Below are 17,929 nucleotides of genomic sequence, written 5' to 3' on the forward strand. Positions count from 1 at the left end.
GCAAATAAGAGGGGAAAAAAATTATTCTTATCATCCTTTGGCTCTCAAATTCCACGAATATCTAAACTGAACATTTCTTAATTCATTCATATTGTCCATTTGCCTAACCGTGAAAGCTTCTCAGCTGCACGTTTACATCAAAAAATGTTTTTTGTAAGTTTCTTTGTGGTAATATTCACACTGCATAAACACTAAAAAGCCACCCATACTGAAATTTGTATCCTTGTGGAGACATTTCTTTGTTCTCATGTACTAAAGTTTTCGAGTTTCAAAGTACAGTTTCAAAATGCTCTTATTTTAACGAGAATTAATTTCCTTGGCTGAAATTCGGACTTGATATCCCTTTTCTAAAACTCTACCATTTGCAACAGATCAACATACTTTGGAAATTCCTAGTTTTTGAGTAAAATCAGTATGTCTATTTCGTGATAACCTTGTGGAGACGTATTCATCTATAGAAATTGCCCTGTGGAGATGTATGCAATCTTTTGTTCCCTATTGTGTGCATGTCTCCAGAGGGCACGGTGTATCAGATCACCATAGCCAGTCAGTCAATGAACACAACTTGGACACATTGCACAAGACGCACATACGCCAAACTGGCAAAAACCTTTCCCCTCTGGTACACTGTCAAATTCCCTGAGTTTTCCCTGAATGGAAAAGGGAAACTCATTTTCAAGATTTTACCTGATTCCAGAGCGGCTGGGAATGCTGGTCGCGTATTTGTTTTGCAGCATATATTGTATTTAACCAATCACATCCCGCACCCTAACATGAATATTCATCAGGCTGTGTGGATGGAAGACTCTTAGATTCTTGTAGTGTTTTCCCTTCAATTAAACTTATCCCAACCAACAACTATATTAGATGAAAATGGACATGGGTTCGAACCACAGATCTTGTGATCCATAGTTCATTCCACTATCCACTAGGCCACTGTGGCAGCTCAACGAAAGCCGCTCTTTGAAATGCTTTGAGATGTACATGCATGACTGAGTGATAGCAATGGTGTGATGTCATTGTTATTATTTTCTTATGAATAAACATCGAACTAGCTGAATAATCATGATCCATTGACGATGTGTGCTGCAGATGAAAACACCACACCCTGGTCCTCAGTGAGGGCGCTGTCTGCAAAGGGTCTGTTCTGTGCAGTGCGTGTAAGGGACTTATTAATTACCTCTTGGTCAATTGTAGTGACAAGCACTTGCAAGGCAGAGTTGAGTACTGTAGCCGCATACCATGAGGCGGCTGTGCTGTGCAGAAATCTGTACAGCTCAATCCTGACCTCAGAACCTTGAACACTCCTGCGACATCAAAACATTACAAAACACAAGTCAAACACACCAATTTTCCACCTTGTCCTCAATAAGTGCTTACCTTTGGGGAAGGCACTGTGTGGGAACTAACAACACTAGTAATGATCACATTTGAATATGCAATTAGTACTGGCCCTAAGAATCGAGATATTGGAAACATCCTCTGACCATTATTTGGAATTCATAAATACCTAAGACAGTTTACCCATTCCCATAGCTGCCAACATTTCAAAATCCCAATTAGTAATCAACCCGCGCGGTCATTTTCAACTGCTCGTTTTATCAAAAGCTTTACCAACATCGAGTACAGGTACATGGTTTACATGTACACATACATGTGCATACCCTTCTTCTTGTGAATAATAATGTAATGTAGGCCAAAAGATAATTTAAAAAAAAAAAAAATTAAAATTATTTTTTTTTTTTTTTTTTTTTTTAATTAATTTGTTTTAATGTCTGTATTTGTTTGTTGGAGTCAAATAAATAATAACAATAATAAAATATGCGCATATTTTTTTGGAGATGCATGCTATCGATGTGGAGTTTCGAGTTCGTATCAATGTTTTTACACACAATGATTTAGGGCCACCGTCATGACCGTATGCAATAGAAATATCCCGCCAACATACCTTGCAAACGCATGCTGATTTATCTTTTCTGGACGTTGTGACAAACTCAAACTGTAATACCAATTATTCCAACCATACTCTTATTAAATTCCATGATTAAATTGTCGCACTGATGGGTCTCAACCCGGCAAAAAGCGACCAAATGTGCTCACGATCGTCACTGAAATGTACTCACATACAGTACACACAACCACACATCCACGAGATGCACACAAATGACACACCATTGAAAAATAGTTTTAGTCTGGTCCTCAAGTACTCCACTGCGCACACTGCATTGATGTCTATCAGGTGCTTGACTGCATTCTTATTAGACTTGTCACCAGTCCATCCATTATCGCGACATTTCGCCAGAAGTTTTCGGTCAAAAACGATACTTTACAAGTATTTTTTTTTTCATTAGGTAGAAAATGGGAAATTCGTAATGTTTTAGTGGCAAATCGTATTTTCGTAATTTAACAAACAATTCGTAATAATTACGAAAAATTAGTAACAGTTGGCAGCTATGCATTCCCATTGGTCGAGAGCCCATCACGTGGCCGGTCTTAAACGGATGATAAAGACATGGCTGGCTGGTCTTAAACACTTTTCCAGTGTCACACGAAATTTGGACTCCTATGAAATCCAGTGCCTTTTACCGTTTTATTGGTTGAACGCTCACAATCCTCACGTAGGTATGCGCGATATATTATCAGTGAGTCAGTATTTCATAGTCCTAAATTTACAACGCACTCGTCACACCGCACGACACCGCGACGCATGCGTCAATCTCCATAAAAGGAGTTTTTTTACGTCTTACTCGAGAGCTGGAGACTCCATATTACAGCTAGAGGGGTGTTTCGAAAAACAAGTAAAATTGTTGAACAAAATGGTTGGACATTTTAAATTTTTGACTTTTGGCCCGAAAAGTTAAGATTTTTTTACCGAAAAGGTATTTATGAATGGGAATAAATACGTGCTTGGTCGGTATAGACCTTATGCGTATGTCATCAGTCCTATAGAGAGATGCACAACATGACCTCACTGAGGTCAAATCTCGCATAAGTTTACTGTGGGAAAACGGCTGTGCATACCCTCTATTAAACACTATGTTTAAGACTGGTTGGAGTCTGGATGCTGATATCAGCATTCCAGACTCCAACAAGGGTGGATCCGGGGGGGGGGGGGGGGGGCATGGCCCCCCCCCCAAAAAAAAAACCAAATCAAATTCTTTTTTTTTAGATGACTTCGCAATAAAGGCAGGCAATGAGTGAACCACCATCTTTTCCTCAAAAAACATTGGTTAAAGTGGTCAGAAATTGCCTCAGATCGCACCACAGAGCATCTACAATCCCCCAAAAAAATTTGGGACCAAATTTCTTTTTGCCCCCCCCCCCCCCAAATTGTGTTCTGGATCCGCCCTTGGACTCCAACCAGTCTTAAACATAGTGTTTAACACCTCCCTAGCACACACTTATTCCCTTATTGAATGCCATCCAAAATGGCTGATTTAAAAATCAACTGCAGTTTTTGACATCCATGTGCAACAGTTGAAGATCCATTCCATGAACAAATCCAGTACTCACTTCTGGAATCTATAGACAGTACTACCGCCATTTCTTAAGTTGTCAGGATGTAACCTAAAGCTCTGTATAAAGTCAATTTAAAGAGGTCGTCAGAAGCTTTACACTAGAGTTCAGCAGTTTTTTGTTATGTTTTGGAGGCCTGTTTCCAAACTTTCAGGAAATCAATACTCTGGACATGAACATATGTGATGTGATCAAGCTAAATGAGTCGTTTGTTGACCTTGGTCAAAAAAATTTGTAATACAGATTTGAAAAGAACGCAGCATAACTCAGCATAACTGCTGTGAAAACCGCATGCTGATACCATCTTTAGTTCAAAAATTATGGAAGTTGGAACACCAAGAGATGTGATGAAGTGATGTGATGAAGTGGCCCTATTTTGGCCTGAATCTCCAAATGAAAATTCCCGACAAACGACTCATGTAGCTTGATTGCATCACATATATAGTTTATTGTAGTGAAAGCATGTGACCTTACCTATCTGAGAGGGCCAATAGAAAGGTGAGATGAGCCAGTATCAAGGCATCCCTAACTGGATGACACTTGGCTATCTGCCTCTGCCATTTCGCTCTGCAAAAACAAATACCAGAATACATTCTTTGAAAGGTTCAAAAAGCTCCAAATAGTTAAAAGTAGAGTATAATTTGCAGCTATTCAAAAAGTAACTGACAAAATTATTGTTGAAAAGCATACTTGGTTTGAAGCTAGTAATGACACCAAACTCCCTGTGAAATTATTCTTTCTGGCATGCTGTCTTTTTGAAGAAAACAATAGCAGTAGTTGGCTTTTTAATTTGGCAAAAACGTGAATGGGTATGCACAAGCGTTGACACGACGCACTCCCATGCGCGATTGCTATAATTTGTCGGTTGAGTGCGTGACATTGTGTAGCTACAATTGGCGTGTCCCAGACGTTGATTTCGGACGCAATTCAAAGCACAGCTTGCCATTTTTTTAATTGAAAATGAAATCCTAGAATTTAGTTTTCTTGGAATGTACAGAATACGCTGAGCTGAAAATTCATCAGGTTAGGTGTTAAGCACCGGCCCATCTTTAGATTTTGAGTGCTTTTGTTGCTTCAAACGAACAAAATGCACAAGTGACAAATGATGTACTCTACCTTCAAGCATTATCTGTCTCTGTACCTAAGTGAGCTATTGACACAGTGTCTGTACGATCAATACAATGCCATTCTTCACACCAGCCCACCTGATTGGTTCCCTGACTTCATCCGCATTAACCAAGTCACTCCCATCGTCCCTCTCGGCTTCATGTAGGGATGCCAGACTGTCTTCCATGCTTTCCCTATGCCCGTTGGCATTGGCGCCAGACTGGTTGGTCGTCTCCTGCAGCCGTTTCAAGGTCATGACGTAAGTCTCCGCGTGGGCTTTCCTCAGGAAGATTCCCTCGTACAGCGTCAGGTAGGGTAGCTCAGCAAAACTACGGAATCTGTCAATGAAATGGTAGTAGTTTCATCTCATACATTTGGGGTCCAATTTTGTGTGTGTCCCTGTTACATCTGATATAAGATTTTGTAAACTCAGGATTTCTTTAATGCCCTCTATCTCCAAGCATATCTGCCCATAACAAAAGTTAACAGTTTAAAATCAACTTTAATGATACTTGCATGGCAAATTACACAGGTCGGGTGTAGGACACAGAAATGGCACAAGTTTGGACCCTAATTTGATGGAATGACCCAGTTGTCAGTAAAAACTTGTCATCCACAAGTCACGTAAATAGGCTGGTGACTGGGCCTTCTCCATTGCCGTTTGTGTGCTTAGTCTATGGGACAGTGTTATATTACAGGGACAAAGGGAAACAAAGCATTGTCCCCGAGAGTATAGTGAAACAAGAGTGTATGCACATGCATATACATGTACAAATATCACATTTCTTTAACCACTTGGTACCAGGATTATTTGAAAAAGACAAAATATATATCGGCCTAATTTTACAATCTAGGCAAACACCACAAAAATACTGACTCTTGAGAGTCATTTGTACAATATTTGTACGATACTTCTCACTTTAAATTCATATTTTGCAACACTACGAGGTCCCGCCACTGAGCAATATTTGCTGACAACAAGCCATGGACAATGGCCAAGTTCAAGTTCAAGTTCAAGACACAGTGTGTACAAAACCTATGGGAACCACTGACGTGTATACATATCCACCGCCAGAGACTTGAGGAAGCTTGACGATTTAACCTGTCACCTGCCCCTACGAATATACATTGCCAGATCGTGTGTACACGACCTCTGGCTTTAACTGGTTAAAGGGAATATACATCATTTGCTTTTGCTGTAATTTTCAGAAATGGATGGAATTGGGAAATGTATAGCAAATATAGTTACACTGACTTTTTTGAGGTTTTGGGTTCGAAAATGCTATAAAAACCAAGAAAAACAATCATTTTCCTGTAGTCTGGTTCCCTGACTCCTTATAAGAAGAAACAGAGCAGTTTACATACATTGGGGAATTGTACGGTCAGGGAACCAGTCTAGCTGGCTCGTACCCGTTCATAGGTTTGTAATCGATTGCAAACAAGTGCGATGGTCAATTGGGGCCAGTATTTGAAAAAAAGCCAGTTTTTTTCCAACGCTGATCGGCTGATCAGCGTTGGAAATTGATACAAAAATACCACTTTTCTTGAAAATGACAGTATACCAGGTGCCATGATTTTACAGGATGCTTTACACTGTCATTCACTAACAGTCCAGCAAGGTATTTCAAAATGATTTGGTAGTTTTATTTTTTGATGTTTGCAAATGTTGTATTTTCCCTTTAACTATCCGTCTTTCATTGCATTTCTGAGATCAGAAAATTTGCCTCACGTGAAGAGGCAAAATTGAAATCCATATCACATCTTTATGTTCAAACTTACCTCTCTTGTTGTGAGTTCTCTGAGGTTTCCACAAAGTGCAGAATGAACTGCTTATTGCCGATGCGATACTCGGCCGTTTCTTCGTCAAGGAGAAACATGCACTGGAAAAAGGGAGGATAGAGTGGCATTGTTCAAACACGGGAATTATTTATTTCAATTTTTGACTCTTTAAGAAAATTTGTTTTGCTCAATCCAATAAGGCAAATCGGCATTCCAATCCAACTATTTGTGTGCATATCAAGATTCAATGATTTTTACAAAGCAGATTAAATGTGTGCTTGGCCGGTTTTGAACAAGCACATTTAAAACCAGCTAGGGGACTGGATGCGGATTATTTCCCAAGCTGCGTCCAGGCCCTTTGCCAGTTTTACATGTGGGAGGTGTTTAGGGGAAGTGACAGCCCCCATTAATTGTTTTTGTCGGCAAAATTGTTGTCCTGTCAGCAGATCGTGATCATATTGCGCCACCTAATGTCCTATACTGTCCTTGATAGTCCGTTTTGAACACCACCCCCATAGGACGATTGTATTCCCATCCCTTTTGATTTTGTGGAGGGCAGGTGTCCAGCAAAAAAATCTTGTCTACCTTTCGATCGCCACGAATGGTCTGTCGGCTAAATAAGTGCATGTGTAATTGCTGTCCTTAAAGTAATGTTGACACATCCTTCTACGGCAGTGCTGCTGCCGAACCGCCGAACCGAACTAAAAAATAGCCGAACAAGGCCTTCCGAAATTGTAACATATTCCCCACACTGATTCATCACCCGTACCTGCAATACGATCGGTCGTTTTTGCAGTACAGAGTCTCTCACTGTGTCCCAGAAATCGTCCCACTTCTCTCTGGCTTGCTCCACCGTCCACAACTCATTCTCATTGGGCTGAGATCTTGGCACAACAATTCCTAGAACAAATATCACCAATCAATTTAACCCTTACCCTACTAGACCCTCCAACGCATGCCAATATGTGCCTCAAGAAAATCTCCTATGTTTTTTGCATGGCCCTCCAATATCTGCCATGTCATTTCAAGGGTAACTGGACAGGCACTCCAATACATGCCACAGAGAACAATGAGAGTCCTCTGATAACAAAGTGAGTGCCCCCAGCTGGTCAGTATCAGGTACCCTCCAGGGCCTCCAACTCCTGCCAATTGGAGCCTTCACTGCTACATCAAAGTATCCTCCAATAAACTGCAGCTGGAGGGCATTGGCATAACCAACTGACATGCAGTAAACTACCCTCAGAGAGTAAGGGTTAATCACTGTAACTGGACTTGTTCCCTTGACATAATGGCAAAGCCCTCCAGGTAATGTTGTAATGTTATCTAAAATGTGAGGCGTTCTGGCAAAATGAGACGGAACTGGGCACAGGCTGTAGTGGAAAAAATGAGGGGGGGGGGGGGGGCGGGGATTGAATGGGGTGAATTTTTTTTCAATTTTCAGATTTATAGGTATATCTACTGCACATGGGGAGTGGGGGAGTGTGGTCTAGTGGTTTGGGTTTGTGTCTCCTGATCAGAGGGTCAGGGGTTCAAATCCAGCTGCTGGTCGTATGTTGTGTCCTTGGGCAAGCCACTTACCTCCACTCGCCTCTCTCCACCCAGGAGTATAAATGGGTACCGGCATAAACTTGGGAGTAACCTGCGATGGACTGGCATCCCATGCAGTGGGAATGGAAATATTCTCAGTCGTTTCATGCTACTGAAACTGGAGATAAATGCTGGCCTGATGGGCCACATTGGCTCGTGACAGACTTGACTTCTTTTACTTTTTTTACTTTACTACTGCACACATTTTAGTGAAATTGTATAAAAACCGTGGAATCAAGATGTTTTTAAGGAATGTAACTAGCATCTTTCATTTTCATGACTACAAACTTGAAACGTAAAGGCCTTTTCCTCGGATTTTTCCTTTTTTGACATGTTGATAAATGTGACCTGTGAAAGCCATAACTTGTTAACGGAATGTTCATAACTTGTCAAATGTGCCAACCGGACTCCTCATTATTAAATTTTTTTTTTAATGTCAAGTAGAAGTTTAAAATGTTGCAAATTACCGAGGATCCTGTGAGGGCAGTCTGCAGATATATGCCGTCGGATGTCCTCCGATATACAGCTGTTGAAGATCAACAAAGCCTAGATAGAAAATCAACAAATGAAAAAAAACCACCAAAAAAACGTTTTGACAACATTTCCCAAAAGAAAACCTTGGGCAGAGAATGACCTGAGACAATGTTTTCACACTAAAACAGGTCACACACTATGACCCTGGAATGAAAGGTCAACATAAAGTGTATTTTTTTTTTTTTTTACAAAAATCACTTCCATTTTTATTCAGAATGGATGATACTTTTTCCATCCATTTCGACTGCAAATACGATTCAATCTTTGACAAAGATTCTGCCAGCCTCAAAATGTTAGGTTGTCTAATTTTGTTTGACTTGTACATATGTCAGGTCAATCCAGTCAGGAAGAAGTTTGCAGCCGTTCTATCGATTTTTGGGAACAAAAGTGCTTAAAAACAAAACCGTTGCAGTTTCCAAGGCACAACGATTGAATATCTATCAGGCAGACATTATGTGACTGAAATGGTTGACTATCCCTAATAATTTTATCGTGCAAGATTTGCAGTAAGGTCTATTTCTCAAAACGACTTGGCCGACTTGTGGTTCAATCGTTTTGTCAGGTTTGGTCACTTTTCATTAATTTAAAGTTTACCGTTGGAAGATCCGGACCGTAGATGACATATTCCACTCGTATATCGATAGAGGGCGCTTTGCGATACATTGTTCCGGTGAAGGCCGCTGGCCCAACCATGGCAACCAAAATTTGGCCCTAAATTACAAGAAAAAAAAGAGTTAAATTGCAATTTAATCATTCACAAATACCATGCAATTCACCCATTAGTTCTTTTTGTTATTTATAAGATCCTTAAATTCAGGTATGTAGTCCATCACAAGTCCACTCACAAGTCCAGTCACAAGAAACAGTGGATGAACAATAACAAAGGAATGTCTTTATCAGAGCTCATTTGAATAGCTTGTGAGTTGAATTGGGGACTGGAGGACTTGTGATGGACTTGCAGGGACTTGTGATGGACTCGACTACATCACTGGGACAAAGACACAGTGGATGAACAAGAAGATTGTGGTAAACAGTGTTGTAGTCATGTCCAGCGATCACAAATCCTCACAAGTCCATCACTTGTTATCCTGTCCCAAGTAAAGTCACAAGCTATTCAAAGGAACTTGGGGATGTGCATTTACGGGTTGTACGAGACCCAGGTACCTGATTGAAGAAAACACGGGTACCCGAGTTACCGGGTACCCGTTAAAGAAACCCAACCCCAAAATTCAAATCTCAGAAGTTGCTGTTCAGATTGTTCATAAAGGTCCACAAGATAATACAACATGCGTCAATACAGCAAGATACAAGTGTGAACAGTGAGCTTCTAGCATTACAGTGTAAACTGCGACTTTCGCGAGCGTCATAAACATGAAATATGTTTGGTTTTCCATGTAACCTGGTTTTCACTTTTAAAATCCTTGACAAATGACATTCAAAGCCTTTCTTTATCATTGTCTGAGAAGTTATTAAAGGGAACGTACATCATTGGCTTTTGCTGTAATTTTCAGTAATGAACTATTTGAGGGGTTAGTATAATAGATCAAATATTGTTTAACTGACATGTTTGAAGTCTTGTGTTCGAAATTGCTTGAAAAACCAAGAAAAACAATAATGTTTAAGTAGTCTGGTTCCCTGACTCCACTAAAGATAAAATGGATCAATTTATAGATGTTGGAAAATTGTAAGGTAAGGGAACCAGTCTAGCTGGCCTGCACCCGTTCATGAACATGTAACCAATAGCAAACAAAATTTGGACTGAAAAAAATTGCAAATTTGGAGCAGTTGTTGAAAAATAAAAAAATGAACTGAGACAGGGCATTGCATTTGTATTGCTCGTCCCCCAAAATGTCCAAACAACTTACGCTGTATTCCTGTTGCTCGTCGGAGAGCACCAGTTTAGTTGGCGTCTCATCCTCGACCAGCCAATCGTAGCGCTTCAAAGCCTGCGGGTCGACGGCATTGATCACGGCCTCCAGACCCCAAGCATTGCTGTGACCTTTGACCCCATAAATATGCGGGGTGGTTGTGGACTGCTGTTTGCTGGTGAGTGTCGCCTGGATGGATTTTGTGCTCTTGGCAAACATGTGGAACCTGGAAGAAAAGGAGAATGTGCAGCATGTGAAGATTATCTTGTTAAAAATAAAGTATCTGTAAGTATTTTTAAAAAGTTCTTGGCTCAGACAGTTGGAAATCTACTCACATGGATTATATTTTTAAAACACCTACTTAAACCAGCAAGTTTGTTTATGGAGCAAATCAAGGATTTTCTATTGTTCCTCTTCCCTTTTCCTTTGTCTTTTTTGCAACAGCTCTTTAGGTTTTGTACACGTTTTCTAATCAAGTTCGTCCTCGATTTGGTTCCTGTCCTCAATTCATCAATAATGTTGCACGTGTGTTCTCAATTTACACCATAAGCACGCATTCTTTTCTGTGTACACAAACAAGAATGCTTAGCTTCTCGTACACATTGATTGTGTTATAAATTACGGTCCAATAAATTATGGTCCAAATTAAAGTGTGACTTTTACTCTTCACTTAGTACTTTGTGATTTGTCATTCACAGCTAGGGTAGATCATTTGTCATTTGTGCATTTCTTTCGTTTGAAGCAAAAAGTGCTCGAATTCTAAAGACTGGGTGCTTAACAACTAACCTGATGAAGTTTGAGCTCTGTGAATGCTGTATATTCTGAGAAAACAATGTTCTAGAAACTCAATTTCAATTCGAAAGTTGAATGCTATGAATTGTGCCTGAAATCAGCATCCGGACACGTTCTCATTCAACCGATTGCAGCTACGCGATGTCACACACTGAACCGACGAATAAAAGCAATTGCGCACGTGCATGTGCGTTGTGTCAAAGCTTGTGCACACCCAGTCACGAATTCGCCGAATTACAGACCAACTAACTAACGAAAATTTCCAAAAATGCATCACTTTGGAAATGGCCTTCTTCTTTCAATGTTTTCTTCAAAGTGACAGCATGCCAGAAAGAATAATTTCACAGGGAATTTATTGCCGCTACTATCTTTAAACCAAACTTTTCAACAATAATTTGGTCAGTTACTTTTTGGATAGCTGCAAATGATCTACTCTAACTTAAGTATAAGAATGATATCTATCAATTTTTTATTTGTAGGGTAGGCAGGTTGCTATTTATAATCACTCTTGGAAGACGACTGCATTAAAGGAGGCATCGGAATTATAAATTCATAGATGTAACAGGGACAGGAAAAAACGTGGTCCCCAAATTTACAGAATGGCCTTTACAACTGGGCAATTTAACGTGTCAATGATCTACAACCTACCGTTCGGCCTCACGTCGCATCCAGCTGACAAAGACAGGGTAAGGGTTGTACGGAAGACTCTCCCGTTGCAGGACCGCCTGGCAGCATGTCATCATGGTACTCATGAGGCTCTTCTCCTTAACGTACTCGGTCAACACAGCCATCTCGGCAGCGACTCGCGGGTCAGACGGCTGGCCGTAGGAATAGCGCTTCTTGGAGTTTGGAAGAGGTTGAACTGGCTGCATTTTTTGAAAAATATGGGCACAGAGAGACTCAAACACCTGTCCCAAGACTTGCCAAACCAAATTCAGTACATGAAATGTTTGATTGAAATATTTTTAGAGACTACGTGAGGCTTTCAAGCAGGCCCAGGTGACAAAACAGGATAAAAGTAGGACTTCGGAGAACAAAAATAGGACTTTGGAGGACAAAATCAGGACAAAAGTAGGACTTTGGAGGACATAATCAGGACAAAAGTAGGACTTTGGAGGACAAAATCAGGACAAAAGTAGGACTTTGGAGGACAAAATCAGGATATAATAGGACTTTGGAGGACAACAGTAGGACTTTGGAGGACAAAATCAGGATAAAAGTAGGACTTTTGCGGGCTTTCAGGAGTAGTTTTCGTTGACACCCGTCGTCAATAATGCTTTCAAATGTCCCTTCCAGTTGTTTCCCTCAACTCTCCCTTTTCTTACCGTTGAGGGGGTACTTGAGCACGGAGCCCATTGGGGGATTTTTTATTATATTATTGTTATTATTATATTCCTTTACTTGTTCATTTTGGTCAGGCGTTGATTCGTTTCTCTCTGCTTCTGGGATGCTGTCCTGTCTGGCTGGCTTCTGTAGCTGTTGTCTGGATGGCCTTCTGGACATGCCTGTCATTGGTCGATAATTTGCCTGAATGGAAAACAAACAAACACACAAAGTTGTCAGGGATAGAAGTTGATCGTAACAGAGAAATAATTCCACAAATCACAAGGAAGTAGGAATCTGATCTGTGAAACAATAGGGGTGTGCATCGGAACCGGGTACCCGACAACCAGACCGCCGATGTCGATAACCGGTTCCAGATTATAAAATTAGGTACCCGTAACAAACTTTGCAAATTACTAAGTAACTTCTCAGACAATAAAAACAAAAATTTTGAATGCCGTTTGTGGGGAATTTTCCAAACATAAACCAGGCTACATGGAAAACCAAAACTGATTTCACATTTGTGTGCATTTAAATGCACAACAGATGACGCTTTCGGAAGATGCAGTTTACACTGTAAAGCTATAAAGCCCTTCAGACATCTTCCGGGATTTGAATTTTGGGGCTGGGTTTCTTTTTACGGGCACCCGTGTTATACTTCAATAGGTTACCGGGTTGTCGTACAACCTGTAAATGCACACCACTATGAAACATTAACCCTAACTCCCTAGGCCTTTTTGCAAGGTTTTAGCCTCAATCCTGCAAAATCCTCCAAATGGCCTCATAGAAAAATTGCATATAGCGTCAATCCTGCAGATTCCTCCATTATTTCTTGAATACGGTCCGTGGAGGGGTGACCACTGCCTGAATCCTGCGGCAGTGACTGTCAATATGTTGAGGTTTGGCCAGTGACATCCCGGAGCAGTACTGAGGATTTCAAACATAATCCAGGCCTATACTTATGCATGGCTAAGCAAAAACAACACAAGGTCCGGCCCAAGACCTTGACAAAGTGCATCCTATGAAATCAGTAACGCACTTTTGCCATGTCAAACCTCAATTCTCCAAATTCCTCCACTTTGGCAAAGAGGATTTTGAAGGATTATCAGGGCGGTTAGGGTTAATAAAATTATTTCAGTAAGATTTTGAGATACCTTTCCTGTTGGTTGGCCCACTGTTGACCATTGTCTGCTCGGCGCTGCAGGCGGGCCGCCCCGCACGCTCCGTCTAGACTGATGCTGGGATGCCATGGTACTTGTCTAACAATCATCCATTGTATTCATCATTTTTTTCCCAACAGTAAATCATTCCCTGTTCCCCACCGAAGGAAGTAATACAAACTGGCTGTTATTGTTTTTGGAAGTGGTAGAACTTGAAGGACCAGTATGCAACCTGAACTTTTGGCCAGGTTTTGGTGCCATGGAAGTATACAATTAAGGAGAACGCAAGTTTTGAAACTTTGGTGATTTAAGTTGGTCTTCCTGCTTTCCGACTGCAGCTCCACGGGCGCATGCTGGAAGTGGTGATCTGAAAACAGAATGAAAATCACAAAAATAAATTTCGTTTTTAAAATAACACTTGCAATTGGAGGAATTCCCTTGAATGCCACATGAACAAAATTCAACTAGAACTTAATTTCAATCAATTGTTAATTTCACAATTGATGTACAATATATGGGTAGGAAAAAAAATGGCAATTGCTTTTGCCCTCATACAGTACTTTTTGGCAGGTATGCAAAATTATCCAAGTTTTATTTGCGATATAAGAGCTATTTTTTAAAAATTTTCTTGCCACAATTTACCAAATAAATATTCAAATTTATTTACACTACACAAAGGTTTTTTTCAACAGATCATGTTCCTATGTTAAAAGGAGTAATTACCAGAGTCCTAGTATATAAGCCTCTGTTACATCTGATAATGCAAACCGTTGGACAAATTTTATTCCAGTTTTAGTAAGCGGAGACCCCAGGGCAGATTATCTGGCCATGCACTAATTCTGTCTTTAAAAAATATTTAACCATGCACCTCAATAACCTGTGGAAAAATAGCTGTAACTGTGAGTTTACATTGATTAAGAATCTAGTCCAAGTATTGCCAATCATGTCACTTCATGCCCCCTAGCCCTGCCCCCTCCCACCACAACTCCCCTCACCTCCCCAAAAAGGGCAGGGTCATCCCACTGTGGCGTTCTATAATTTTTGACATGAAATTAGGCCTATTATAAACGTATACCATGCACGATTTGTGGCAGAAGTTCGTCGTGTTGATGTATGCTCTCTTTTTTCCCCTTCAGTTTCTTTGGAATGACAGATCCTACTTCTAGAATTAAGGCACTCCGCGAGCTTGCAGAGTGCCTTCTATTATCTAGAAGATTTATATGAACGAAGCGTAGAATATAGCCACGTTTACGGGTCTAACCTAGCCCAGGTTGGACTCAGTTGTGTACACGCAACGGAGTCCAGGGTATGAATCTCTCCTGCCATAGCGAAAAAAATTATAACACATTTTTTGCATATTTTTACCCGACGGAGGAAGCTGACATTTCGCTTACATATTCCTTGTGTCACGAATTGTGCATGCGCTGGGTTTAGGAACAGCAATTATGTCCGCGGGCGGTGTGTTTAATAAACCGCAATCCCACGCTTTCGTTGAAAACATTTTCAGTACCAACTCCCCGTGTGAAGATTACGTGCACGCGTGCATGCACACCTAGCATGCAGCCGCCACATCAGCAAGCGGCAGCAAACGGCACGCGCATATACGTCTTCACGCATGGAGTTCGTACTGAACATGTTTTCAAGGAAAGCGTAGAACTTGCGATTTATTTGTGGTAAACACGCCGCCCGCGGACATATTTGCCGTTCCTAAACTCAGTGCAGGTACAATACTGGACATGACACAAGGAATATGTAAGTGAAATTTCAGCTTCCTCCGTCAAGTAAAAATATGAAAAAAATGTGTTATAGGCCTAATTTTTTTCTCTATGATGGTACAATTCATCAGTCGTAAAAAATGCAATAAAGACGTCGTTCAACCTGGGCCAGGTCTAACCCCCCCCCCCCATGACCCTACCCTAGAACTATGGCTGCTCTGACCCTAGGCTATATACACACTCAAAACTACCTGGCACATTCCCCCCTCACAGAAAGTGAAATTTCATCAAGTTCTAAACGGTCCTGTTCATAAATCGCGAGTTTATTTACCCGTAACAAAGTTAGAAGGAAAAGCTATTTTGGCGTGATTTTCCGATTTTATTTTCAAGTGCAAAGTGAACCCTTTGAAAATGCCCTGAAAAATAATAAAATAATTTTCTGACAAACATTTGGCTGGGTATGTAAGTAAAGATATTAATTACTTATCAGAATTTATCAAGTTTACAGGAATTCGTAGGGCCTAAGTGTTAATTTGGAATTTTCCAAGATTTATTCAAGCGCGCCACGTTAGGGAACACTCCGCCACTTTGTGCCCAATTTCCGGACACCACCGTTTTTGAATTTCGGATTAAATTTTATGAAACTGAAATTGTTCACAGAGGTAAAATAGCAAGCATTGATAAGGTCAAAGTACTAGTATTTCATTGCATGAATTTGAAGTTTGTCAACAAAGAGGTTTGGCAACACTACACGAGGAAAGTCGGGTAAGCTTCGAAGTGCGCCACGTTAGGGTACACGACTATAATTCTTTTTCACTACAAAGCAGCCTCAAAATCACACGTAAATGATGACCATTTGCGACTTTGATGTTTATCATATAACTAAGAATAGAATTCTCAAAAACTGTTATCAGCTGTACAGTGGTTCATAAAAAGAAAAATAATCGGACTTACTTTTCTCACGACTTGTCAAGAAGCAGAAGGCTTGTCTTGTTTCCAAAACCATCAAGTGACATCAGAGGATCATTTGGTGCAGGAACCAGACTAACAGTCCTTTCATAGCGTACGTGTTCACCATAACAACACTGCCCTAAAACCACCACTGCACAAGCAGTGTTGGGGGGGGGGGGGGGGGGGGGGTTGCAAGCATCTGTAATTGGCACAATGGCATATTGCAATATAATTATATTGAAGCTCATATATTGCAGGTACTAAAAAATGAGGAAAAAAAAATAATCACACATTAACCCTGGCTGGACTTAAAATCACATACAAAAATTGGGGATTTAGGAGTGTATAGGGTACAGTTGCTGGAGTTACCCAGCCCTGAGTTTTATCATTGGGTTGTCATCTAGGGCTGGAGCGCATTTTTCCTCAAAACTTGTAGTATTTGCAAAAAAAAATTGGAAAATGTTCAATTTTGTCCCCGTTACACACTAATTGCAACTGCAACTCACCCCAAACTTGCCTGGAATAACCATTACACAGGTCCTTGAAGTAAAAAACGATCCACGATGAAGATTCAGCCTACAATTGCAGTGAAAACAGGAGGAATAACCGCTAACTTGACAACCTTGCTGGATTGACCAGGACCGCTATTGGTTTGTGCACAAAAAAAATTGTGTACAATGAATGGCGGTCGATTAACAGGCACAGAGAGCGATCGCTGTCAACTACTCGTTTTGGCCGGCTGCGCTGGCTGTTGGCGCGTGACGTCACGCGGAAGCGTAACACCCGATGACTGTTTCATGCACTAATATAAGGTTTACCACTCGCATCACAGCTTTGGTACTGGAACCGCAACCAATAGTGCATAAAACAGTCATCGGGTGTTACGCTTCCGCGTGACGTCATGCGCCAACAGCCAGCGCAGCCGGCTAAAACGAGTAGTTGACAGCGATCGCTCTCTGTGCCTGTTAATCGACCGCCATTCATTGTACACAATTTTTTTTGTGCACAAACCAATAGCGGTCCTGGCCAATCCAGCAAGGTTGTCAAGTTAGCGGTTATTCCTCCTGTTTTCACTGCAATTGTAGGCTGAATCTTCATCGTGGATCGTTTTTTTACTTCAAGGACCTGTGTAATGGTTATTCCAGGCAAGTTTGGGGTGAGTTGCAGTTGCAATTAGTGTGTAACGGGGACAAAATTGAACATTTTCCAAATTTTTTTTGCAAATACTACAAGTTTTGAGGAAAAATGCGCTCCAGCCCTAGATGACAACCCAATGATAAAACTCAGGGCTGGGTAACTCCAGCCTAGATGACAACCCAATGATAAAACTCAGGGCTGGGTAACTCCAGCCTAGATGACAACCCAATGATAAAACTCAGGGCTGGGTAACTCCAGCTAAGGGTACAGCATGTTTTTGGTGAAGAATAATTTTCAAAGTTTCTCCAAATGTTTTCATTTTAATTTCTCAATGTCAGATCGATGGAGAGGGTCTTCAAAATAGATTTTGTTTTCTGTTCGCTTATGTTCCAATCATAATGGAACCTTAATGATGAATCATCTTAATGATGAATATAACTTACAAGTTACAAGGCTATAA

General features: G+C 40.8%; 1 protein-coding gene across 5 annotated transcripts in view; it reads right to left on the reverse strand.

The window, feature by feature from the left end:
- LOC119743229 overlaps positions 1–16,399 on the reverse strand; it is a 39,169-nt gene extending 22,770 nt beyond the window's left edge. For 3 of the 5 annotated variants that reach the window (XM_038219621.1, XM_038219624.1, XM_038219619.1), the window contains exons 1-12: positions 16,336–16,399; positions 13,661–14,033; positions 12,585–12,710; positions 11,832–12,049; positions 10,389–10,617; positions 9,118–9,234; positions 8,457–8,535; positions 7,172–7,302; positions 6,403–6,503; positions 4,722–4,961; positions 3,991–4,083; positions 1,181–1,307 (exon numbers count right to left, since the gene is read on the reverse strand). In XM_038219621.1, coding sequence (XP_038075549.1) covers positions 1,181–1,307; positions 3,991–4,083; positions 4,722–4,961; positions 6,403–6,503; positions 7,172–7,302; positions 8,457–8,535; positions 9,118–9,234; positions 10,389–10,617; positions 11,832–12,049; positions 12,585–12,710; positions 13,661–13,756 — 1,557 coding nt within the window. In that variant the 5' untranslated portion in view covers positions 13,757–14,033; positions 16,336–16,399. Of the gene's footprint in view, positions 1–1,180; positions 1,308–3,990; positions 4,084–4,721; positions 4,962–6,402; positions 6,504–7,171; positions 7,303–8,456; positions 8,536–9,117; positions 9,235–10,388; positions 10,618–11,831; positions 12,050–12,584; positions 12,711–13,660; positions 14,034–16,335 lie in introns of those variants that run through there. The other 2 variants (XM_038219622.1, XM_038219620.1) reach the window with 2 other exon arrangements.
- Between the last annotated feature and the right edge of the window lie 1,530 nt (positions 16,400–17,929).

Source organism: Patiria miniata, unplaced genomic scaffold (genome assembly GCF_015706575.1).
Source record: "Patiria miniata isolate m_02_andy unplaced genomic scaffold, ASM1570657v1 HiC_scaffold_6, whole genome shotgun sequence".
Classification (NCBI taxonomy): Eukaryota; Metazoa; Echinodermata; class Asteroidea; order Valvatida; family Asterinidae; genus Patiria; species Patiria miniata.